General features: G+C 51.3%; 1 protein-coding gene across 1 annotated transcript in view; it reads left to right on the top strand.

The window, feature by feature from the left end:
- Positions 1–2709: 2709 nt before the first annotated feature.
- Positions 2710–24603, top strand: part of LOC102385562 (A disintegrin and metalloproteinase with thrombospondin motifs 7-like) — a 53877-nt gene continuing 31983 nt past the window's right edge. Inside the window, exons 1-7 of the mRNA XM_006036691.3 lie at positions 2710–3781; positions 4439–4652; positions 10172–12067; positions 15229–15381; positions 16079–16252; positions 18035–18181; positions 18956–19115. Coding sequence (XP_006036753.3) covers positions 3624–3781; positions 4439–4652; positions 10172–12067; positions 15229–15381; positions 16079–16252; positions 18035–18181; positions 18956–19115 — 2902 coding nt within the window. The 5' untranslated portion in view covers positions 2710–3623. The remainder of the gene's footprint in view (positions 3782–4438; positions 4653–10171; positions 12068–15228; positions 15382–16078; positions 16253–18034; positions 18182–18955; positions 19116–24603) is intronic.

Here is a 24603-nt window from a genome sequence, read left to right on the forward strand (position 1 = left end):
ATAGCTGTTTCTGAGCAAAAAGCTACAGAAGTCAGACACTGATGTGTAGTGTTGTCAAGACATGAGTCACCGTGTAGATGTGTCCTGTACTAATTGAGCAGCTGTAGTGACAGTTTGGGGTCAGGAAGGAATGTCTCCTGTAGGGCAGACGGCGAGACTGGGGAGGCTCCCTCCAGAGACTGGGGCATAGTCCTCTTCTTGGGATCCTCTGGGCATTAATTAACCACTTCCTTCCTTGTTGCTGCAGTGGGAGGCAGCTGGCAGTCCCGTAGCTCTCCTGGTTTTACTGAGGGCATTCAGGACCCAGGCTTGGCATTTCTGGTTTGTGCCTTGTAGGCGCACGGGGGTTTGAATTGGTGACTTCGGGAGTTTCCTTGGCAAGTGTCTGCTGCGAATGCAAGGGACTGAGCTCAGTGGCCCAGGAGGCCCCTTCAGTCCTGGTTCCTAACAGGGTTGAAGAGCAGTTTCTCAGGAGCTGAAATCCATAAATTGCTCTCTCTCTAAGATCTGCTGTATCTCAGTCAGGAGTGATGGGGCAGATGCAGGAGCTGCAGGTGCGAAGCAGGACATCAGATAGCCTGCCAGTGTTCAGATCTCGGGGGGACTAGAAGTCATTTCAAACCCTTTAAATTAAAGTAAGTAAAATGCCAGAAGATGCACTAGATCCTGGGTTGTTGAGGAGAAGGTTTAGACAGGGATAGTCCTGCCTGGAGCAGGGGCTAGGCTAGATGTGACCTCCCGAAGCCTCTGCCAGCCCGACTGTGCTGTGCCGCTGCAGAATACGAGTGGCATCGGCCTTGCAGGGTGCAGAGAGGCAGGCACGAGCCGTAAAGCCAAGGACCAGCTCCAGTAGTGAGGGCAGAAGAGCTGCCTGGGGCCACGTCCCTGGACATCCCAGGGACTCGTCTTGCACTTCGTTCTCGCAGGGAGGGTGCAGTCGGTGAGCTGCAGTAAGCACACGCGTGTCCAGCCTCATCGCACAAACACAACAGTTTAAAGGTCCACAGCTGCAAAGTGCAGGCATGAGCAGGACAGGTATCTCCCCTGGCAAGGACAGGCACTGAGCTAGGGGTGGGTCCCCCCATCACCACCACTCAGAAATTGGGAGCCTTGCTGCTTTTATCAGACAAACTGCCGCTTCGCTTTTGTCTGGCCACAGCAATAGGACAAGGAGCTTGGGCAGCCCTGTGCCCAGGGCTGGAGCACAGGGGAGACAGCTGCTTAGCACCTCCGTCCTTCAGCATTAATCACTGGCCCCTTCCTGCGCGTTAAAGACCGTTCAGTTTTCTGTGCCAGACACTCACAGTTTCCCCGGGTGGATTAACTGCACTGAGCTGTAAGGAAGCTGGGACCTGTGAAAGCCAAGAGAGCTGACTGCTACCACTTGCATTTTTGCAGAGACAGAGCTGGCAATTAAATAAGTACAACGATTCAAAAGCTGCCCCTCATTCCAGATTGAAAAGCCCTGCAGATCCCCGTGTGGGACAGGACTCTCCACCTGCAGAGACTGGCTCACAGCTGGTTTTTATGGTTCAGCTGCTTATAATTGAAAGGAAATCAAGTTTGCCCTACGCTATGTTGTCATAGGTAATAATGAGCAACACGCCCGTTATAGAAGGAGTCAGCAGGGGATCCTTCTTATCCCTTCACCAGATGCTTCCTATTTTAAACAGGCCTGGTTATGAGTAAGCTAATAGGTACACGTATATTCCAACAAACAATTATATTGAAATAACCTGGAGGATCAGAAAAAAAGAGAAACGGAGCAAGCCACACTCCCCAAGACTTGGTTGGGGGTGGGATTTTGCTGCAAGGGGGGCTGCTCTCCCCAGCAGAGCGGTTATCATCATTGCAGTCTGCTACGCCCGGCGCCCCTTCCAATTGCAGCCGAAGTCCAGTCTGGCCAGCGTGTCCCCCGGGGCCCGATGGAGACAGCCGCAGGTGAAGATTGTCCTTCTGTTGTTTCTCAGTCCCTGTTGTTCGGAGACACGAGAGAGTCATCTGATGGACCCCCAGGCAGACGAGACCCAGGGTACTTTGCTTGATTGCTGAACCAGCTGCTTTTTCCACCCACCAAACCTGCCCATTGCAGGATGCTGGGGAGAAGCGGTGCCGGGGGGCCTCCCTGCCTGTTCCTGAGGCGGCTACGACTCGGGTCGAAGGCAGACGCAAAGTGCAGCCCCGGTGTTGCTGCCGCAGGCTGTGAGACCTCTTCCCGGCTCTTTCTTCCTTCGCAGTTTTCCTCGCGCTGCAGTGCAAGTCGCGTCGCATGAAGGCAAGCCATGCTCTTTAGGAGTGGCGCAGAGCCTGGAGCATGGGCAGTTTCTCTCTGGATGAAGGTTAAAGTAGGGGGAGATGAATATTAGGCTCTAAAGTTCATTTTGTTTTCCTTGAAGCACATAGCGCAAGCAGCTCGTGCTCTTCCCAGAGCCCCAGACTTCAGAAAACGTCCTTGCGTATTCTGCCTTGTTTCCTGACCACCCCCAGCTCTGAAAGGGAACCGGCAAAGTACAACCTGACATATGGTTTTTAAAGGCAGCTACAAGATTTATCCAAATCTTTCCGTAATCAGGCTCTAGCTCAGTGTTTGGGTTGGCCGGGATTAGCATCTAACTAATCTTTATCTCACGCTGGGCAAACGGATAATATGTCCTGCCTCCCCGGGGATGCCGTTCCCGTGCGTGACGTGTTTTGCTTTGAGAGACTCGGTGTCTGCGCCCTGGACAGATCGGTATTATTTCTAACCCTTCACCTCTGGGCTGCAGCGCCCGGCGGGAGACATGTAGCCAGGATCCTTTTTCCAGCACTGCGAAGCTCCGTAAATCTGATCGTGATAACATGCGCGGGTTGGGTTTCCCGCTCCCCTTTGCACTTCTGCCCGACAATGGGAGCATTGTTCCCCCGACAATCTGTGCCATTGTGGAGCCAGCAACCTGAAGTGGCTGCTGAGCAGAAACGTTTAGACTTTGTGAGTCTGGGGAATGGTCTTGAGCTCTTCTGGGTGGGCACCGTGGGCACGGGGCAGGAGGGGGCTTTCAAATCGCAGCCTTCAAGGGTTTCCTTTCCCTTCTCTCCTACCAGGTGGCTAGGAGGCCTCCTGTTATTTGTTAGCAGTGGCTTTTTTTTTTTTTTTCAATGGCTAAAGCAGCTTGGGGTAAATGAAACAGAAGGAGAAAAACCACCCCATCGTGGGGACTTGACTGGCATTTATGGAGCTTGTTGTTTTAAAGGGTCCATTGAAAGGAGTTAATTTTATTCCTCCTACATAGTCAGGATTCTCTCTCTCTCTCTCTAAGGCAATCATTTTTCTTCTGGGTGATTGAAAACAGGGAGTTGAGCAAGGGAGCTGCTGCCAACAGGCTGCCCGACAAAGGGGGAAGGCAGACAAAGGCGCTGGTTGTTAATTCTTGATGATCTGTACTGTACGTGTGCGTCTCAGCAAGCTGCAATCCAGACCTGACATCTGCTGACCCCCGGCCCAAATCATTGCATTCAGTGGCCACTTAATTACAGCATTCCAGGCCTCCGACCCCCCCGTCAAGGGAGCCGATTGTCGCGGCAGCCTGCAGGTGTTCGGCTCTCGACATGCCAGGGCAGTTTCACCGAGGGCCCCGCTTGCCCCAATGAACCTGTGTTTGCGGTCTCTCTCCCCAGGTGTTCAGAGACAGATTGTGCACTGTGTTGAAAAGATGGCGGGCATCGTGGAGGAGCGGTACTGCGACTCGTTAAGCCGCCCTGACGACAGGCAGCGGACGTGCAGCGAGGAGCCCTGCCCTGCCAGGTCCGCTTCCCCTTGCTCCCCCTGCTCCCCTCCTGTAGTGACCAGGGCCAGGCTCTGTGCAGCAAACTCGTGCTGTGGAAACGGCACTGAGCTTGGGTTTGGGGCATAAGCAGGACCATTAGACATCACGGTTTTCATCCCCCACCCTGCAGTAGCCCCGATCCTGTGAGGCAATCTTGGCTCACAGTGACGTCCCAGGGGTCGCTCCCGTGAGTAAGGATTTGCCAGTCGGACCCTGTGACAGTAAGCACCACTGGGAGGGACCCAGCTGGAAAAAGCCAGGAACCCCCACCATGTTGCACGCAAAGCCAGAGACAAATCGTAGACCTGCAGCTTGGATCTGAGTTTTTGGAGGGCCCAGTCAAGGTCCCATTTTCCCCAGGGACCCCGGCCTCTCTCTCAGCCCTTCTGAGCTGTCTGCTGGAGAGGCAGCGAGCATCCAGGTGCAGCCCTGAGCTTTGCAAGTGGCTTCGCTCCCCACAAACAACTGGCTCTCGGGTGCAAGTGCTTGCTGCGCGCTCTTCAAAGCTTTTGAGATCCAGGCCCTTCTCTGCGGACCGTTCAGCATGACGTTGCAGGGCTGGGGGGTCTAGAAATGAACCAGGACGCGTGAAGGGGCAGCGCCACCTGACTTTTCATTGCTTACGTTTCTCCTAGATGGTGGGCTGGCGAGTGGCAGAAGTGCTCTGCCACGTGCGGCGAAACGGGGCTCACGAGGAGGACGGTCCTCTGCATCCAGAGCGTGGGGGTGGACGAACAGAGAGCCCTGCCGCCCGAAGAGTGTCAGCCCCTCTCCAAGCCAGAAGCTGCCGGTCCCTGCAATAGGGATATCGCCTGTCCTGCTCAGTGGGCTGTGGGCAACTGGTCCGAGGTAAGAAAGTCAAAGGGTGGAGAGAGCATTAGTCTTCGTTCCTGGAGAGGCTTGAGGGCCCATGTAGATAAACGTTCCCAGGGCGTGCGGGAGCATTAGGTTGCCCTTTTCCATGGCACTTGCAAACAAGAGGTCTCTTGGAACCGGGCAGCGAGACGCAGAGGCTTTCCCAGAAGGGCTCCCTCCAGTGACAGAGGCAAAATGCTTGGGGCAGGGGGTCGGTGCGGGGTCTAGCTCCCATGCTGCCAGCTCTCAGACATCCCAGCAAGCAGCAGGGCTCCGGATAAACCGAACAGCGCAGTTCTCGTTCTCTCTCTTTCTTTTGGAAGAGCTGCAAGTCTACAGCCAGCTCACATGCAAGGCAGGCTTGTGGTTCAGACAGATCTTAACAGAAAGAATGAGCCCCAGGCAGTTTTCATCTTTGCTTTCCCTCCGCCTGCGAATAGTGCTGTTTTCTCCATCAGGGCAAAGTAAATAGGCCATTTTTGGCACCGAGAATCACAGAAATAAAGAGCTGTTAAAGCTTTTTGCATGTTTTCCAGCTCAGAAAGTTTCCACCCTCAACTTCGGCAGCCTCCAGCTCGTGTTCGAAGTTTCCTGAAACAAGGTGTTTTTGGCAAGCCATAACAGCGGGTGGGCACGTTGGCCAGCAGCTGATTACTCTTTGTAATATATGGCTGGGAGGAAATGAACTCTTCTCTTCTAAAAAAGCCCTCCGGCTAGCCTAGCCCACTTGGCTATATGGGGAGTGAGCAGCACAGATTGTTCCCCAATTAGTTTACGGGACGCCCTGCTATTAATGGATTTCAACAGATAAGTCAGCCCGCTGAATGGAGGCAGCAGAGCGATTCTCCTAAGACTGGGGGTTTTGTTAAGTGTCAGCACTGACCTTGACCCACGCAACCTTCACGCTGATCATCTCCACAGCCATTGTTTTAAAGCCAGAAACAAAAAGTGCAGTATAGTGAGTTACAGAAGTAGCCCCCGCTTTCCCCCCTCCAGTAGTTATCTAAGCAGGCGCTGTCTGTTTGCAGATGGAATTTATTACCATTTCTCTGCAGCCGCCTGTGGAAGAGCAGATCCCGAGGGGCTTGGTGTGATTATGTCTTTTTTTAAAGCTCTTTCTGGCTAAACACCAGGCCCTGTCTATATGGGGATATATACCCAGGGGTGGCGACACTGGTGCATCTGCAGCGATGCCAAAACCCGGTCCAGATGTGTCGCACCAGTGTGGCTTGTCCTGGGTCTCCAGCATACAAGGGCCCCAGTGTAGGCTAACATCTGGAATAGGGAGAGCATAGCACTGTGATGGGGCCTAGGAGAAAGCCCCGTTCCTGGCCTGCATCAGGACTAGGGGCTTCTGCAAGGAAATGGCTCTTTGTGCTTGGTGCTCAGCGCCCTCGGAGGGCAATTATTCCCTAACTCTACAGGCCTCATGTCCCCCACCCTGCATTGGAGGTTGAAGCCTGCACGGCCAGGGCACCCGAGGGGCTTTGCAAGAAGTGGGGCAACAAAGTGAGCATGGAGTCGGGGAAAACTTTTCTGTAAAACGATTTTTTCTGTGAAATGGGGCTGTTTCTTACAAGCAACATCTTGAATTCTTTATGCAAGCCTATGTCCAAATCGTCTCGTATTAGAAGAAATATTCCATGGGAACTTTTATTGAAAATCTACTCAGCTTTTGGGAGGGGGGGGGAGGAGGTTGATTGATGGTTCAGCTTAAATCATAGGCTGTGTATTTTTCTTAACCAAAAAAACTGTAAATTCAAAATAAGATTTATATTTCCAAATCTTTCCATTCCCCCCAACAAGAAAAGAAGAAATTAGAAAGTTTTAATTTTTAAAAAATCAATAGAACAATAAAAAAGGAAGTATTTGTGACTGAAAAATAACAGGAGGAAGAAGATGTGACTGAAAAAATGTGAATGATAAATGGGAATTTTCTGAGACAAAGCTACAATCCCTTGGTTGAGAAAGAAGGCTGCCTTGGTTGAAATAATCAGCCAATTCAGAGAAGTGATATGGTCTGCGTTAGGCTGGAGATTAGACGAGATGCTCACAATGGTCCCTTTTGGCCTTATGATCAATAGTGAGTCCAGAAAAGAAATCTTTGGGGATTTTCCAAAGATCCCCCATTATTTTCTACACATTCTTTCTTATCTCTAATCAAGAGTCTTCTTTCCTTTTCTCTCTCTCAGCCACAATGAAAGATAGAAAATAAAGGGGAGAAAACTTGACAGGGACATAATAGCTAAGCCTTTACGATTATAATAGGAAAGCCTTATAATCACACTGGCCCTTATCAAGCAAAGCATTTAAGCATGGCTTTTAAGTAGGGGATGTAAGCACATGCCTAGGTGCTTTGCTGGGTGAGAGCTGTTGCTCCTTTCGTTCAGGAAGCTTCCAAAGCGCATCCGTGTTAAACGTGCTAGATTCTCTGAATGACTTCTCTTTGCACTTAAATGAGGTTCAGGTTAATTAAGTGTGTTTGCTTATTGCATGGACATAGTGTGTGTGCATGTGTGTGTGTGTGTGTGTGTGTGTGTGTGTGTGTGTAGACCTCCAAGCCCCCATCATGTAGTGTTACACAATCTTTCCTTAACCCTTTGTGCATGTCAAGCCTTCCTAAGATCATCAGTTGTTGCCGTCTCTTCCTCTCCCAACGTGGGAGGCAGTCTGCTCGGTTGAAATGGTGAGGGGTTGAGGATCCAGCGAGGCATTCTGCTCTACAGCTCCGTTCCCTTGAGGCTTTTCAGCCAAATTTGCTACACATTGTCTGGGCATTAGCGTATGTTGTCCTCAGGGACAAGGTGTGGATATTGCTCTGTATTCCCTTGGTTTCAACCACAGAGTCCTGGCGGGGAGAAGCAGTGGATGAGGGTCCCATCAGCTACCAGCTGTATGTAGAAATCCTTCACTTCAGTCCTATTTTGTGCGTGACAAAATGCCTGAGCGCGGGCACGTATGTCTATCAACAAGCTGCCCTTGTGCCTGCACATTCCTCCGTCTTGATTTCACTATATTTCACATGTCCAAGGAGGCGTTAAGCTAAGATAGACGAGGGCCCCAGCCTGCCCGTTGATACCACGGCACATGGGGTGAGCAGCGCAGTCAGCACTGGGTAAATGCAGAAGCACTCAGGCCTCCGGGGCCACGTGGGGGGAATGGGGAAGATGCTGTCGTGGGTCCCTGCAGTGCAAAAGCTGTCTGAAGAGGCTAAGTGACTTAAGGTCACCCAGGAAATCATGGGATCATAGGAAAGTCAGGCAGGAGGTTGTCTAGTCCAGCCCTTGCTCCTGGCAGGATCATCCCTGACAAAGCCCCACCAGACACGTCTGTCCAGCCTACTTCTGAAAGTTTCCAAGGATGGAGACTCCACAACGTCTCTAGGCAGCCTGTTCCCATGCTTGACCACCCTCCGAGTCGGGGATTGCCTCCTCGTCTCCAACCTGAATATCCCCTGCTGCAGCTTGAGGCCAGTACTCCTAGTCCTGTCCCCTACATGCACAGAGAAATGCCCATCTCCATCCTCTCTGTCATCACCCTTCAAGACTGTTGTCAAATCCCCCGCAGGCTAATTAACGCTCGTTCTGGGATAAGTTTGTGGAAAGCAGAGAAGCAGGGAATTGAACTGTCCTCTCCCCTGGCCTGGCTAGTGGATAATCCTTCCTCTTTCCTCAGCGACTGCAGTAGCAAATCACCATCTCAAACTCTGTCTTAGCATGCAAGGGAAACAGGGCCTCATTTCCACGTACTTTGGTTGCAATACGGTTCACAGAGCTGCCTGGACTGGGCAAGCTGCCTGGGAGAAAACCCAGACAATATGCAGCCTGTGAGGTCTCCTCGTCACCAACCCTCCTGTTATGGACCTAAGAGATGGGATGTAGCCAGAGGGCTCTTCCATGCAACACAATACTCGTCTGGAGTCCTGTGTCCAGGCTTGGGCCCCCCACTACAGAAAGGATGTGGACAAATTGGAGAGTCCAGCGGAGGACAATGAAAATGGTTGGGGGCTGGGGGACAGGACTGGTGAGGGGGGGCCGAGGGAAGTGGACTGATTGAGTCTGCAGAAGAGAAGACCAAGGGGGATTTGATAGCAGCCTTCACCTCCCCGCAGGGGGGCTGCAAAGAGGATGGAGCTGGGCTGTTCTCAGTGGGGGCAGATACAGGACAAGGAGCAATGGGCTCAAGCTGCAGCAAGGGAAGTTGAGGTTGGATATTAGGAAAATCTCTCTCACGAGGAGGGCGGTGAAGCACTGGAACAGGTTACCTAGAGAGGTAGGGGAATCTCCGTCTTTGGAGGTTTTGAAGACACAACTCAATAAAGCCTTGTCTGGGATGATGTAGCTGGGGCTGATCCTGCTTTGAGCAGGTGGTTGGACTAGATGTGACCTCTTGAGGTCCCTTCCAGCCTGAATTTTATGATTCAGTGATAACGACCCACAGGGCCCATTAGCACATGCTGAAGGCCACATCAGCCCCGAGCAGTGCTGTGGGATGCAGAGGAACAACGCTGGTCTGCAGGGACCTTTGCCCACGTGTGTTTGTCTGTATAAGTGCGGTAAGCATACTTACAAGTCCTTGTCCGGGCCAAGATTGGCCAGAGTCTATGTAGGGACTCAGAGAATACACTGAGAACTTGATCTTTGCAGTTTATCTTATACTCCGATTTCGGTGCTATGGTCACTGAAAAGTACATTTGTGGCCATGGTAATGGCTTTTCAATCAAAAAATGCCCATTGATCATTTTTGCTAGGTTTGATTGAGCAAGGCACTTGTGTCCCCTCTAAGTAAAGCTCTGTCGATCTATGGCTCATTCAGACCAAATGCAACGTATGTGGAAGTATACTGTACATACTGAGCAGGGACATCTCATTGACCTCCTTTCCAATTTGTGGGAGCTCTTCTGTGCTGAGTAAATATCAATGGGTCTGTTATGTGCTTTTTCCCCTCAACAAAACTTTTGATCCTCACCTTTTTCATTTTATGGGACAACACCCATCTTTATTGCCCCTTTATTTAATAACCTCTTTCAAAAGAAGAGCTGTCCTTCATGGAAACTGCTAATGGAAAAGGCCTATTAGATCATCTTAGCCATTGCCCCTTGCTACCCCTGACTCCAAAAACATGCTGGCCATGCTTCAGCCTCTGATATAAATATATCAGTAAGGTGGTTTGTGACAGAAGTGGATGCAGCTCTTGATTAAAGCCTCATCACCACTCTTAACACAATATAGAGGTTGCTCTGCACTGCATATCTAACCAGAAGACCCAAGCACTCACTCAGGAGTCAGGTCATTGGGCTTTGCTTAAAGGCACGGGAACTCTGCTCAACTCAAATCTGTTTTGACTTCTGAAGGAATTGTGATTCCTACTTCGCCAATATTATGTCATTATGTCAGCTCATCTGCATAGGGATGCCCATGCTCCCAAGACGATGCACATCCTTAGCATAATTTACCAACTTAAATCGCAGACTCTCTTTGCTGATATCTTGGTTTCTTTTCTTCCTTTTCTAGTGTTCAGTAACATGTGGAAATGGGACACAGAGGCGCCCTGTTTACTGCAGTAACAATACTCGGATGGCCTGCGACCCTACAGAAAAGCCAGGGTCAGAAATGACATGCTCCCTACAGCCGTGCCAAAAGAAAATAGAAAACGCCAACGCTGACTGGTCCGGCAGCGGGTCTTCCAGCAGAGAGCTGTTTAATGAGATACATCACATGCCCCATAATCACCTTGCTAAATTTAGCCCTTCGATTCCAAATGTCCCAGAGTCCAACGACGTGAACGTCATACCCGAGGAGGACTTCTCATCCAGCAGCAACAAAAAGGGAAATGTGTTTGTTGATGACTTTTACTACGATTATAATTTCATCAATTTCCATGAAGACCTGTCCTATGACCCTTTTGGTGAGAAGGACATCAAGAGCGATGGGCTTAAACCAGAGCCTGGGGACAAGACAGCTAATAGTGTGGAAGAGTCCAATGAAGTGTCTCCCGATACTTCATACGAGGAGAAACCAGGAGGAGACTCCAGCAAAGTAATCTCAACAGACAGTGAAACAAACCCTTCTGCAAAGGTGCATGGTGAAGAGCAGGAAGACGCGGGGGCTCAAGTCAACAAAACCCTCTTCAGCGTAACTCAACATGAGGTTATCAAGACAACCCCTGCTGATTATACCACTTCCTACGTGACAGACGAGGAAGAGGAGGAAATGCATACGCCGCTCTCCAAAGACCCTCCACCCACTCTGAGTGCAACGAGCCATTATTCTATAAACAGCTATGATAATCTGCCCACTGATAACCCCCAAGGAGCCTTGCTGACAAGCACCATTTCTACAATCACCGACCTCGCTACCGCGTCTCCTTATTTGGCCATTCTCTCTCCACCGCTGCCCGTTGACAAGAACGGCGCCGGTGGGGAAGACGCACACGCCATTCTTGAAAGCACAGGAAGGCCTGAAAGCAGGGAAGAGGATCATGAAAGCACAGAGGCTCCTGATAACGACAGCAAGAAAGACCACGTCTTGGCTGGTATTACACAGAAAGGCCATGGAGACGCGAGTGACGTGAATTCGGTCATCGATGATAATGACAACGGTGACGGTGATGATGCTGCCTCCGAAACGAAAGATGAAGATGCACAGGCAGGTAGGGCTGCAACAGAGGAGACAGTAGGCACCAACTGGAGACCACCTACCCTGCCACCCCAGCTACAGACAAGTGAGTCACCGTACCCTGTAGCCTATGCCACCCCTTTCCTCTCCCGCGTGCCTACGGGTGAGCAGGAAATGGGAGACAGCCAAAAAGATGCTGATTCTGTTCTGAGTATAGACAGTTCACTGGACAAAGAGCTGGTCCATGCAGGAGGTGCACAGAACCAGCCAGTCTATTCCACCATTGTTTTGCCCACCCAGGATGTCCTAGCAGCCACCACAGCCCTTACATTCAGGCCATCTACCCATATAATTGAAATGCTTACCCCAAGCAATCCAGCCCACCCAGGCACCCAGACCCCTGCAGTGCCGAGATCCTCCAGTCAGAGCCCTGCAGCTGCTCCACCAGCAACTCTGCCCGCTGCACTAACCTCTGCAGGGTGGGCTGATGGAGAATCAGAGGAAACAAAGAGGACTTATCCCACAATGCACATTGCTGCCAGGGCCCACGAGACCACCCCAGCGGACACACGCCAAAGTGCAGCCCCAGGGGATGGGTCCCCACAGGGAACCCAAAGCACGTTTGCCTACAGCAGCGGAGAACCTGAGCCCTCTCTCCCCACCCCAGTGCAGCCAGAGCTGCCGCAGGAGGAGGAGGACGAGAACGTAGTGAAGGAGGAGTCTGTCCTCGGGGTCTCGGCTACGGAAGCAGCCCCAGTAACAGCCAGCTGGGAAGTTGGGAACTGGAGCCAGGTAAGTAGAGCTGAGACCTGTTCATCAAGCAACATGGGCATTAGCTACCTGAACCAGCCAGGCCGGTCTCTCGCTTGGTCCACGGGTGCTGGGCTGGTTTCACAAGTCAGCTCAGTTCCTTGGCCAGACTCCAACTGCAGGCATTAGCAAGGCCTCGCCAGGGCTGGCTAGTGCTAATGAAATGCAGGCAGCAGAAAGGGGACTGCTCTGCTCTGTGAACGGATGCTGGGAGGAGTTGGGTCAGGGCTCTGGATCCTGAGCACACACCTGCACGCACACACACTACTCCTGCTGGGCAAGAGCAGCCTCCTTCCTGGGTGCACACACAGGCACTGTGGTGCACGCAGCGTGCAGCGACCACTGGACCTATTGCTTTCCCCCTGGGGCCGTGCCCTCCCCTGCTCCCAGGAATTTTGAAGTGGCCCTGCCCTCTTCTTCACCTGCCATCCGAATACCACTGAGCCGCCCTCTTTGTGGCTAACAGTGCACCAGCAGTCAAGGGAACATGCCGCCAGTCCCAGACAAGTTCTCAGCTCCCCTACTACTATCTCCAGCATCCATTAGCGAGGCAGAGAGGTAGTTACCTGCACCAGCCCAAAGTCGGGCAGAGGGCAGATTTGCCCCCTGTAGACTGCCTGAATCAGAGATGTGTAGCATAAGCTTTTGTAAGCAGTGGCTGGCTTCGTCGGATGCTGCAAAGGGGCTGCAGGAAGTGGAGCTGCTGAACAGAAAGCAGTGATTAAAATACCAAGGGTAGGGAAGGGGGCAGGAGAAGGAGGGGGCACTGCTGAGAGAGGCAAGGTGAGTAGGAGAAAGGAAAACAAAGCAGGTAACTCACTGAGAGGCATGGGGGCGGGGGGGGGATGAAACTAATCCAGGTACTGGGATAAGAAGCCCCCGTCTCAGTTTAGACCACACTTAACACAGTCCAGTCGTGGGTGATTTCCGGTTCCTCAGTTTCCCAGTCAAATTGGCTTTCAACCAGCGAGGAAGTGTTGAAAGTGTTTGGCCGCGGGCTTGCGTGTCTTTTTGGAGCCGATTTCAGCTTGCTCCTCGTTCATTCCTACACGTAGGGATCACCCCTATGTCTGCCCAATGTCGACAGCAGAGGGGCACAGTAAGCAGTTGATGGCATATCTGACAGCATATGAATGAACCTCGGATGTTATAATCTGCATTATTTGGTCCAGTGATGATGCCCCCTCATCACCATAGTCCACATCGCAGACCACAGGTGATGTGCCAGCACACCCAGTAAGATGCAGACCCTGCCCTACAGTGCTCAGCTGTGGAGGCAGCCTTAAAACTAGCTAAAATGATGGAAATGTAATGTCTGTGCTAAGGGGCAGCAAAGCTGTGGCTTACCCAGAAGGCTGAGCCTGCTCCCTGCAATGCCATCACTAATCATTAGCTACAGCTTGGTTATAGGATGACATAATTGCTGGGACTATTTCTTTGTCTAGACTGTGCAACGAGGGTCAATTGGCTTATGCAGGTCATTGCAAGGTAATGAGGCCCGTATCTAATACAATGTAGATGAAGAATGAATCCCCAAGGGCATGCAGCACTAAAGGCTAATCCCTAGGAGAAATTTGGGAGACGTTCTCGTGACAAGTGTAAGAGCTTTGGGGACATTGCCTCATACCGGCAAAGCACAATCCAGCACGTGCGGCTTGTCAGGGGGGCACCGAGCAGGGGCGTTAATGTGAGTGCTGCTCAGGGAGTGAGAGGAGGATAGTGGCGGGTACTGAGCTAAACTGTGTTCCCAGTTACTCCTTCAGCGTGCAGTGGGACAGGTGCCATTTCAGTGCCGTGATGCAGATTTGCACTGGGGTAACTGAGCCACTGCACAAGGCTTTCCATGGGGAGAAAGGAGGCAATGGGGAAGCAAGTGCCGTTCAGAGTGCAGGAAACAGGAGCTGAGCCCCAAAAGGGAGAGTAAAACTGGGCTGCATTTCAGAGGTCGCCGACAGATGAAGTGTGTCTGAGCTTGTGGCACTTGATGAGACAGGACAGGAACTGCAAATAAAGGGAGTCCTGGCCTCAGAGGAAATGAGATAGAGATGGAGATGGAGAGGAAATGTTTACCCAGAGAGCTGTTAAACAACCAAAGCCAGCAATGCTAATTAAACAGAGCTCTAAAAATTAAACAGGCTGGTGCCCCCCTTCTCCCACGGCTGGCTGAAGTCACTCATATTTCACCCGTTTACTACAGGACTGCACGGAGCTGCCTAGTCAATGGGAAACCGGCTGAAGGTGACCCCAGTTCAGAGTTCATAGGTCTCACATAGGTGAGTCTGAGACCTGTGTAAAATATTTCATAAGAAGGGGGAATGAGGAGCACAAGCTCACAGTCAGAGCAGAGACCGGAGAGCATATATAGGAGAGCCTCTTCCCAAAAGCCTGGTGTCTTCTGGACTAGACCAGAAGGTAAGAGGGACCTTGCTGTGGGATGTCAGATGATTCTCCAGCAGGTATGGAAGCATAGGAAATGAGGGCTGGGAGGGATCTCAGGAGGTGACATCCAGTCCAACCTCCTGCTCCAAGCAGGACCAGCCCCAACTACATCATCCCAGACACGGCTCTGTCTACCTGGGTCTTAAACACCTCCCGGGATGGAGGCTGCACCACCTCTCTGGGGAGCTTGCTCCAGTGCTTCACCACCCTCCTCATGAGAGAGTTTTTCCTAATATCCAACCTCAACTTCCCTTGCTGCACCTGGAGCCCATTGCTCCTTGTCCTGTCGTCTGCCCCACTGAGACCAGTCCAGCATCAAGTTCTCAGTTAAATTGTACGGGGTGGTTCAAGCGCTCCACAGGAAAGCTTTTGTTCTCTGTTAGCTTCTGTGCCCCAGATCTGCCATTGCCATCTCCTCGCTCTGCCCTGGTGTAGCCTCTCCGATTCACAGCCGTGCCGAGAGAAACAGAACTCCAAGGTTTGGAGAGGCCTTTCTGCTGAATCCCGTTTCGTTCCCATCGTGTCCTGGTGGTCCCATCCTTGTTGCATTTCATAGGATGCCTCCAGAACGGCCAGAGGGGCTTGCAGCTGCCTGGTTGCATGTCTTCGCACGGACGCTGCACTGCTTAGCTCCTGAGGTCTTGCTTGCAGTGAAGCGAGAGCACAGGATTTATTTCTCCTCTGTCTCAATTTCCCCGTTCCAGTGTTCCACCACCTGTGGCTTGGGAGCAATCTGGAGGACAGTGCACTGCAGCACAGGCAATGATGACGATTGTGTTGCTGCAAATAAACCCGTCCCTGCTCGAAGGTGTTCCCTGAGACCGTGCTCATCGTGGCGTGTTGGCAACTGGAGTAAGGTAAACACATAGGGGAGGGTGTGAGGGCTTCTTGCCCTTTCTAGGTGCCTTGTTAGTTAAGCCAGACAGAGTTAGAGTATGCAGGAAGACTAAAGCAGCTGATATATATCCCCTGGGTAACAGGTAGCTAAGTGGGAATAGCCATCTCCTCTGACTGGAAGGGAGTCAGTAGAAGTAGGTACGGTGGGAATGCTCTTGGGGAGATCAAAAAGGGGGAAATAGGCTCTTGCTATAAAGGAAAGAGATATTTTGGAGAACTGCTGGGGCAATCTCCTGCAAGGCGGTGGCATCAGCAGCACTGACGGACTCATAGGAGCATGTCAACTGAGGCTGGACAAATCCAGGGTAGGGTAGAATAAGTGGTAGGGGAGAGTCCTGATTATTGCTGCTGATCTTAATTGGCCTTCGTTCCCGAGATTCTCGGCCCTGGGAGCATCAGCTCTGTCTGCACGTCAGTATTAAAAATGCAAGCAGAACCCGTTCAAGGCAGAGAGCAGGCATGGTTTTGGACCACCTTAGGTGCAGAAATGGAGAGGGCCACAAAGAGCCAGGGAAACAAAACAAAGAGGTAGTGAAAGATGAAGCTTGACCATTCACTTTAATAACCGGCTGAACTCCACTTTGCCAGAGGGATTCCAGCCTGGAGACTCTTACTGCCTTCCTTCCAGCGGCATGATTCATTATATTGTTTACCCAGTGCTCCAAGAACTGCGGAGGGGGACTGCGGGTCCGGGACGTGCATTGCATCGACACCCGAGATCAGAGGCTGTTGAGGCCTTTCCACTGTCAGGCTGTTCTCTACAAGCCACCTGTGCAGGCTGCCTGTCAAACCAAGCCTTGTCTGGACTGGTACACGTCCTCCTGGAGAGAGGTGAGGGGGTGTCCGGGCAGGAGGGTGCACGCATGTGCATTTACTGTGCAAAATTACTGCACAGTATGGGCGCACAGCTACACATGTGTGTCTGTACAGGACAGTAAATATGGCGACTTACGCCAACTTGGATGTAAATTTGATACCTGCATCATGCAGGTATCAAATTTACGCTTGATTAGTTACTGCGCAGTAATGCACTTATAGACACCTTATTGCGCAGTAACGCTGTGTGTGTGTGGACTGACTTGGGACTAACTTTAGTCCCAAGTCAGTCCACACACAGTGTTAATGCACCTTAATGCCTGCACGTGTAGACGCCGGCCTATTCCAGCTTTCTGCGCAGTAACTTACTACGCAGTAAATTTAAGCTGGACTGCACATGTAGACATGCCCAATGTGTCCTCATAGCAGGGTTGATTCAAACTCTGCTGAAATCCAGAAGGTCCTGATCCAGGACTTCGTTCCAGACCCATCTATAAGACGCTAACATGGAGACGCACTGATCAAGTTCTCTTCTATGTGCTTGAACAATGGCTTGCAGTAATGATGATGATGATGATGAATTAAGTTCATAAATGGTAGAATGCAAAGCTACCAGCGACAGTGCAGACAGGGTGAATCTGGGACGTACTCTGGCTGCCAGAGTGGAAATCCTCATCAGCAGCTGAGGCATGTCCCTTATCCCCAGTTTTCAGCTGAAGGGTCGGTCGTCTCAGAAGACTCGGAAATCCACTGCTTTGTTTTTAAACCTTGTTCCCAAATGGCCCTGATGACATTTAAATGAGAGTCACCTCCCCTTCCCCGAGCCTCCCTTATATTTTTCTTCATGCAATGCATCCTTTGGTGACATCGCTGATGGATGGATTACAAGGGGACTTCTGGAATTCGTGAAGCCATATAACGATGCCACCAGGGGTGTCTTTATAGTCAGAGGATTGCATAGGGGGAAAAAAGGGTTCAAGCGGTCAAACAAGCCTGTTTCTGCCTTGAATTCTCCCCTCCTCCCTTCCAGAGCAGGGCACATTCATCACAGCAGCCCTGCTTTCATAACCCACGGTGCCATTCGATTAGCCCATTACATTTCTTTCATTTTTGCCGTCAGCTTTAAAAATGATCCGTTGGCTGAAGAAGAGAAGCCAGGGGCCCCAGAGTCCATCATTTACGCTGCAGTCGTGCCATCAAATACCTTCCAAATTTAGATCAGCTTGTCAGGAGACGCCCCATTCGTTTTCTTCGCTGCCCAGTCAGTAAATACATTTTTGTCTGCTTTGTGATGTGCTGTTTTACACCAGTTGTTATTCTTCATCTCCTCCTCCGGAGACGCAGCTAGCTGGCATTCTGGCTTTGCTTAGCCACGCAGCACAGAGCATAATGGCTGCTATTTAAAAAGTGCCTAACAGGCTGGGGCCAGAAGCCCTGCCCTCGCTTCTGGAGCTCTCCTCTATAAGAAGTCAGTGCGAGGAGGATTGCCTGAGCTCAGCTGTGGGCAGAATTTGACCCTCTAAGTATCTGGAGCGTAGAAAGCAGGCCTGCCTCCAAACTGAGACCTCCTGTCTTCTGATGAGCTGATGGGGCCAACTGTGATCCAGTTTAGCCGGAGTGAAACCACTCACTACCCACGGTTGGGTACTTAAACAAGGGCATTCAGCACTAGAGGCAGAGTTTTTTTTGGAGCCACTTGACACTATTTCCGTAAGGACCCAGAAAGAGCCGTGTACCTCCTGATCCGCTATCCCAAATTGACCTCCTGTTTTTGACAGCCACTGTGTTTCTCCCTAGTGCTCCGAGTCATGCGGAGGAGGGCAGCAGGAGCGTCTGGTGACGTGCCCAGAGTTTGGACGGTGCGAGGAAATGCTGAGGCCAAACAATACGAGGCCCTGCAATGCTCATCCGTGTACCAGCTGGGTGGTGGGATCCTGGGGACAGGTGAGCAAACACATCCCAGAGAAACAAGCGTTTCCTTCTGCTGCCTTGCTAATAGAATTAATCATGCTTATCATCTCTGGAAGGCAGTTTTCTGAGGACTTGACGGCAGTCTCAGATAAGCCATGCCACCTGGTCTGCACAACTGACCTTGAGCAGTGGCCAATAACTAGCTAGGCCAGTGAAACTTTCAGTGTGGTGCAGCCATAAGCCCTGATACAGTCCACAAGAACTGCACAGAGCCTTTAAAAATGGCTTGGTATTGCAGAATAGTCAAATAATAGTTTTCCTGGCCTTTCCATGGTAAGCAGAGGAACTCCAAAGGCATCCCAATTTGACTAGACAACTTGTGAAATCCGAACTTGCAGAGTCCAGCTTGGAAGACAATACAGTCACAGTTCATAATACAGATGCAAGCAGCTAAATACTCCTGATTTCCAGCCAAACAAGAAGCCTGCTCTGTTGCCAGGATGGGCTGAGGTCTGATTGACTTAGCTGAAGGCCGTCTTGTGCAGCCCTACACCAGATAAACCTTGGGCTATGTGCAATAAAAATGCCTTTGTGCTCCATAGGAACAGGTCTGGCTGGAGCAGCCAGGGGATAAAGAGCTGCACACGTTTGATGGGGGCAGTGTAGGAATTTGGTCTGGGTGTTCTTGTACATGGGTACATTGAATACAGGTACTTAAGTACAGTCTCACATCCGGCACCACCGTCCACAAGACAGCAGCAGGTCTGGATGCAGCTATTTACACCCTGCCCTGTTAACTCCCTGCAGTGCACAGCTACCTGCGGAGGAGGCATCCAGCGGCGGCAGGTGAAATGCATGAACACTAAAACGGGCGCAGTTGAAGAAGACAGCAGCCTGTGTGACCATGAGCAGTGGCCAGAAAACACCCAGAAGTGCAATCCTCAGGACTGCGACCACAGCGAGTCAAGTAAGTGTTTGATAACTGTTATGGGGCCAAAGGGCTTCAGAGGGAGCCGGTGCACCTTTTGGCTATGAATTACAATTTAAACACGTTTTCTTTCTTTGAGCTGCCAAAGGGCTTGTGCAAAGCTTTCTGTGGTACAAATTCTTCATTTCATGAACTCTGCGAGAGGTTATAATTTAAGGAAACAGTTAAGTCAAGGAGATTTTGCTTTCAAATTGAGATGCTCTACCTGTACCGGAGAGGTTGCCTTCAGAAGGAGTATGTGCATTAAATTGTTCCTGCGTGGTAGGACAATTGTGTTCACAGACCTGTAACTGTGCCATGATTGAAATGCATTTAAACCACATCCAGTTTGGAGACCAAGGTTAAAGAAAGAAAAGAATCACTTCTTGCCACCAGGATTTAGGTTGCCAGTCACCTAAACCTAACAGTACTCTCCAAGGAGATAGATATAAGCATGAACTCCAGTTTCTGCAACGCCAGGCTGGCCTTTTGTCGGTGGAGATGCCCTGGCAGCCGCAGCGCGTAAGAGATGGGCTAGATCCTGTCATTGTGCAAACCACTAGCTTCTTGGCCTTCAGTGGAGCTCTGCTGACTTCTGCCAGCTGCCGTTGTAACCTTTGCACGTAAGCACAGATCAGGGTAGTGCAGCTGTTCAGCCTCAGAGCCAACAGTGTTTTTAAAGCTGAGTAGGGATGGGTTTAAAGTCCTTGGGAAAATGGTCCCATTTGATCTAGAAGAGTCTCAGCTCTTTGAAGCTTAGTGCTTCAAGCTGATGAACATGCTGGCCCACGTCAGCAAAACACTTGCCACAACGGCACCACTCACATGCTTAAAGTGAAGCACATGCCTACGTTTGTGGCGGAAGTACCCGGTGCATGGCAGAGCTGAGCCCTGGTGAGGCGGATTTAAGAGCCCAGTGTTTTGCTATATGTTGTAATTCAGCCAATGTTAAAAGCCAGGCTCGACAGAGAACGTGGTTTTAAGGGGCATGGCATTTGTGACATGGCATAAGCTTATCTGGTGTTTTCAAGCACAGTGAATAGAAAGCTAGCAATTGTATTGCATTCGGCAGACAGGGTCTGCAGAAGCTCTTAGCATTGGTTTAATGGATCCCAGGGAAATCGGAGTGAGTTTTGCTGGGGACCTCAGCAGTAACAGTGAAGTCAGTGCCAGCTAAAAGCCTCGCATTGATTTAGTAGGCTTTCGATCATGAACCAGATCCTCTGACCCCATCTTGGATTCAAAGCACATGTGCAAAGGAAACAGCAGCTGAACTGGCAAAATCGGTCTGATCCATTAGGCCTGCACATCCGCTCCCTCACGCACGCTCCTCAGCTGCTTCCCACATCCTCTCTAACTGGTGCTAACCAGCTAGAAACTCAGCATCTGCCCGCTGCTGTCAGAGGATCTGGGACATCACAGCTTTCCCATTATAAGTACAGGGCAGTGTAGCCCTGTAGGTTTTGCATGGGGTTGGTCTATGCCATGGACGTCATTGCACCTGGATTCTCTTTAACCCCTTTGGAGCTGTGCACTGGGGAGAACTGGCCACCCTGCTGGAACGCTGTGCGTTTCGTGGGCCATCGAGCTCAGCATTTTTTCCAGCCATGCTTCAATGCCCCCTCTCCCAGGTGTGTTTCCTCTTCCTTCCATGTCCTCCTGAACTCCTCGGGGTAACTAGGGAATGAGCAACTTGTAAGGCTGAAAGAGTGGGAAAACCCAGTGAAACTTTTGGGGACAACCCTGCTCCCAGTGTCATGCTTTGCCTGGCACTGATGCAGGAAGTGCCTACATGGCCAAAGACAACAAGGCACCTTGGACCAATGGGGCAGGGGCGGTGCTGTGACATCCCACCCTGGACGCTCTGCAGAAGATGTACGTGAGCGCTGAGTGCCGGCTGCATCTGCAGAAGGGCAGGGGAAGCAGGGAAGGTTCCTCTTCCCCGGCCCTTCCGAGCTACTTGAAGCATAGCCCCTTTGCTCAGGTGTGCAGGCTGTGGATTTGGGCCTTTCCACCCTCTACTGCTTCATTAAGGTCCTAAGCAATAGGCACAATTCCTCGTCTGCAGAGGAAGTGTGTGTAAACAGTGTGAACGTCCCTAGACAAGAGCCACAGCGACATCGTATACCCATGAATTCCTAGGGCCTTTGCAGAGCCTTTGTGTTGCAGTCTCTGCCCCATCACCCTCCCACGGCGGGCCGTGTCTGCACCGTTTGGCATCGTAGGGTTAGCGTTCGAGTCCCTTGCAGAGCCCAGCCCTGGCTGGGGAAGTGCGGTGAATGGAGGCGATCAGGGCATTTGCATGGAGGGGAACAACAGCAACAAAGCCTTCGGAAGACGCTGGCCTGATCGGAGGTGACAGGTCTGCCTTGAGAAGGATACAACACACAGCACTGACAATGGCCGAGAGCTTGCAGAGGCCCGCTCCCCAAAAGCGCGAATGCCCCTTTATACCCGGTTCATTGCCCTTGGCCAAAGGCACTTTCTCTCTATTAATAAGGAGCGCCTCCATTCCAGGCCTTTCAGTGTGCCGTTGAATAGACAGACTTGGTGTGTGCTGTTAAAACTGTTTGTGGGCAGCTCGTGCTTTTGTGCTCTCACAGCTCGGGTAGCCTAGAGGAGGGGTCGACAGTGGGGCAGCTCTTCCTCGGTGATTATCTAATGGTGGCACCAAAGGTCTGGCCATTTTATTTCAGGAAAGGCAAGCAGCCAGTACAGCTGTAGACCTGAAGCCCTCTACTCGGCGGCATTGCTGCATCAAATAAAGCGGCAGAGAGCCGGCAAGGAAATAAATGCCCTTTTCCTTTTCACCCCTTTGTTCTCAGCTCTGAATGTCGCCGCACCAGCGGGTGTTTGGCAAAGTTTCTTTCCCTGTTATCATCACTGGATTTTATGAGCATCAGAGCATCAGCCCAGGGGCACCAGAATGAGAAACATGTGCCAAGGGGGCCATGGAGTGTAAGCAAACCCTTTACTAACTCACCCCTACAACGGCCTCCTTGGTTATCACAAGGGTCATTGCTCCTTGATTCTGTGGAGAGGGCATGGCCCCTTTCATGGTTCAGATTCGGACCCAGGGGTCCTGGACCTGCAACATGTTGAAGGCAAACCTGGCCGTGGCTGAGACCTCCCAGCACTCACACGAGTGTGAACAAGCTGTTTGAACCATTGGAAAAGGGCATGGCTGTGGGAGACTCCAGGATGCCCCTTGTCCAGAAGAGGTAGAATGGCACGGGGTGGCCCTTCGCTCCAGCCAGCGGTGAATCTGGAGCCATGATCGTACCGTGGTACATGCCTTTAAATGTCATTTAAATAGCTGCTGTTTCCCCTGCTTTTCCTGTGACCTAGACAAACTGGAGGGTTCAGAGTGACCTAGACAAATTGGAGGACTGGGCCAAAAGTCATCTCATGAAGTTTAACAAGGACAAGTGCAAAGTCCCTGCACCGGGGCAGGCTGGGGGTGAGAGGCTGGGCAGCAGCTCTGCAGAAAAGGACCTGGGGGGACAGGGGACAAGAAGCTGAATATGACCCAGCAGCGTGTGTGCCCTTGTTGGCAAGAAGGCTAATGGCATCCTGGGCTGCATTGGTAGGAGCGCTGCCAGCAGAACAAGGGCAGTGATTCTTCCCCTCTATTCAGCACTGGGGAGGCCACATCTGGAGTCCTGTGTCCAGCTGTGGGCCCCCACCACAGAAATAATGTGGACATGTTGGAGAGAGTCCAGCGGAGGGCAACAGAAATGGTTGTGGGGCTGGGGGACAGAACTGGTGCGGAGAGGATGAGGGAACTGGGTTGATTGAGTCTGCAGAAGAGAAGACCGAGGGGGATTGAATAGCAGCCTTCACCTCCCCGCAGGGGGGTTGCAAAGAGGATGGAGCTGGGCTGGTCTCAGTGGGGGCAGATGCAGGACAAGGAGCAATGGGCTCAAGCTGCAGCAAGGGAAGTTGAGGTTGGATATTAGGAACAACTCTCTCACCAGGAGGGTAGTAAAACACTGGAATGGGTTAACACAGAGAGGTGGTTGAGTCTCTATCCTTGGAGGTGTTTAAGACCCGGGTAGACAAAGCCGTGGCTGGGATGATGTAGCTGGGGTTGGTCCCACTTGGAGCAGGGGTTGGACTAGATGTGACCTCCTGCAGCCCCTTCCCACCTTCATTTTCTATGATTCTAGGTTGGGGTGTTACGTTTTGTGTTGTCTCAGAGTTTATGGTAGTCTTACGAAGAGGTTAGATGAGGTGGATTGCATGGGGTGGTCTGGACAGGAATGATCCTGCCTCAGGCAGGGGATTGGACTAGATGTGACCTCTGCAGGTCCCTTCCAGCCCCATGGCTCTACTTCTGTATGATTTCTGTGACCTTTAACTGCAGCCTGTCTCTCTCCATCACTGTAGTCAGGCATGAGAGGCAGATCCATCACTTTCTAGCTTCATCCAGACTGCATGTGAATCCTGAAAGGGTCAATGAACAACCCAGGATTCATGCCTCAAATCGGGCTTGTGTCAATAGGGCTGACACAAGGAGACTTAATGGTGACTGGGATTTCACTGGGTCGCAGCTACAATACAAGCAGGCAGTTGGGGTTTAACACATCAGAACCAGCCAACTCCGGATGCACTGCCTGGACTGAAGATTAAACCCGCTCTCCAGAGCAAAAAGCCAGAAGTGGTAAGCTAACACTCAGCGATCACATCTACACATGCATTAATGCAGCATAATTACAGTGCATCAAGTTTAGTACCTGTGGTAACGGGTGCTAAATGCACCCTGATCAGCGCTACCGCGCACTAGCACAGGTGCACGTCTTTACGTGACGGTAATGCACAATAGACTAGTTCTGCTGCGCATTAGCATGGCTTTCGCTGTGTTGCACTAACGTGCAGTACAATTAGTCTACTGCGCTTTTAGCATCTCATGTAGATGTGCCCACGTATCCCTAGATCCTCCACCAGCTGACTGAATATGGAGCAGCTCGTTTCAAATGGAACAACCAACCATACGGGGCTTCATCCTTCTTGTGCGAGCAGGAGTGCTGGGACAGTCTCCTTCAGTCCACAGAGGAAGGAGGAAATCCTGCCTTCAGCTTCACCCCCGGCCAGCCACACACACAAACAAGTCCACCTCTGGCAGTAGCACAGTTTTAAACTAGCTCAACAACTGATGCTATGCAGCTGCCTGACCACAAAAGTCTACATTAAATGAGCACAGGAAGCAATGCAGCAAGGCTCCCCCAAAGAAATCAATGCCTCCCTTGACAGGTTAGAAGTCTGGCGCACGTTTTCTGTATGTTGTGGTCCAGCCAAGAAAACGTCCATCTTAAACATCAATTCCTCCCCCACGCAGCAGTTGTAAAGGCCAGGGACTTCCTTGTCACGAAAGGAGTGGTTGGCTTCCTTATAGACTACAAGCGAGGCTGTAGGGTGGTATCACAAGAAGCTGGAAGGAACCTGTCGGGCCCACCCTGCAGGTAGCATACACATACTGGGGACTCGG

The sequence above is a fragment of the Alligator sinensis genome, unplaced genomic scaffold (genome assembly GCF_000455745.1).
Source record: "Alligator sinensis unplaced genomic scaffold, ASM45574v1 scaffold997_1, whole genome shotgun sequence".
NCBI classification, from domain to species: domain Eukaryota; kingdom Metazoa; phylum Chordata; order Crocodylia; family Alligatoridae; genus Alligator; species Alligator sinensis.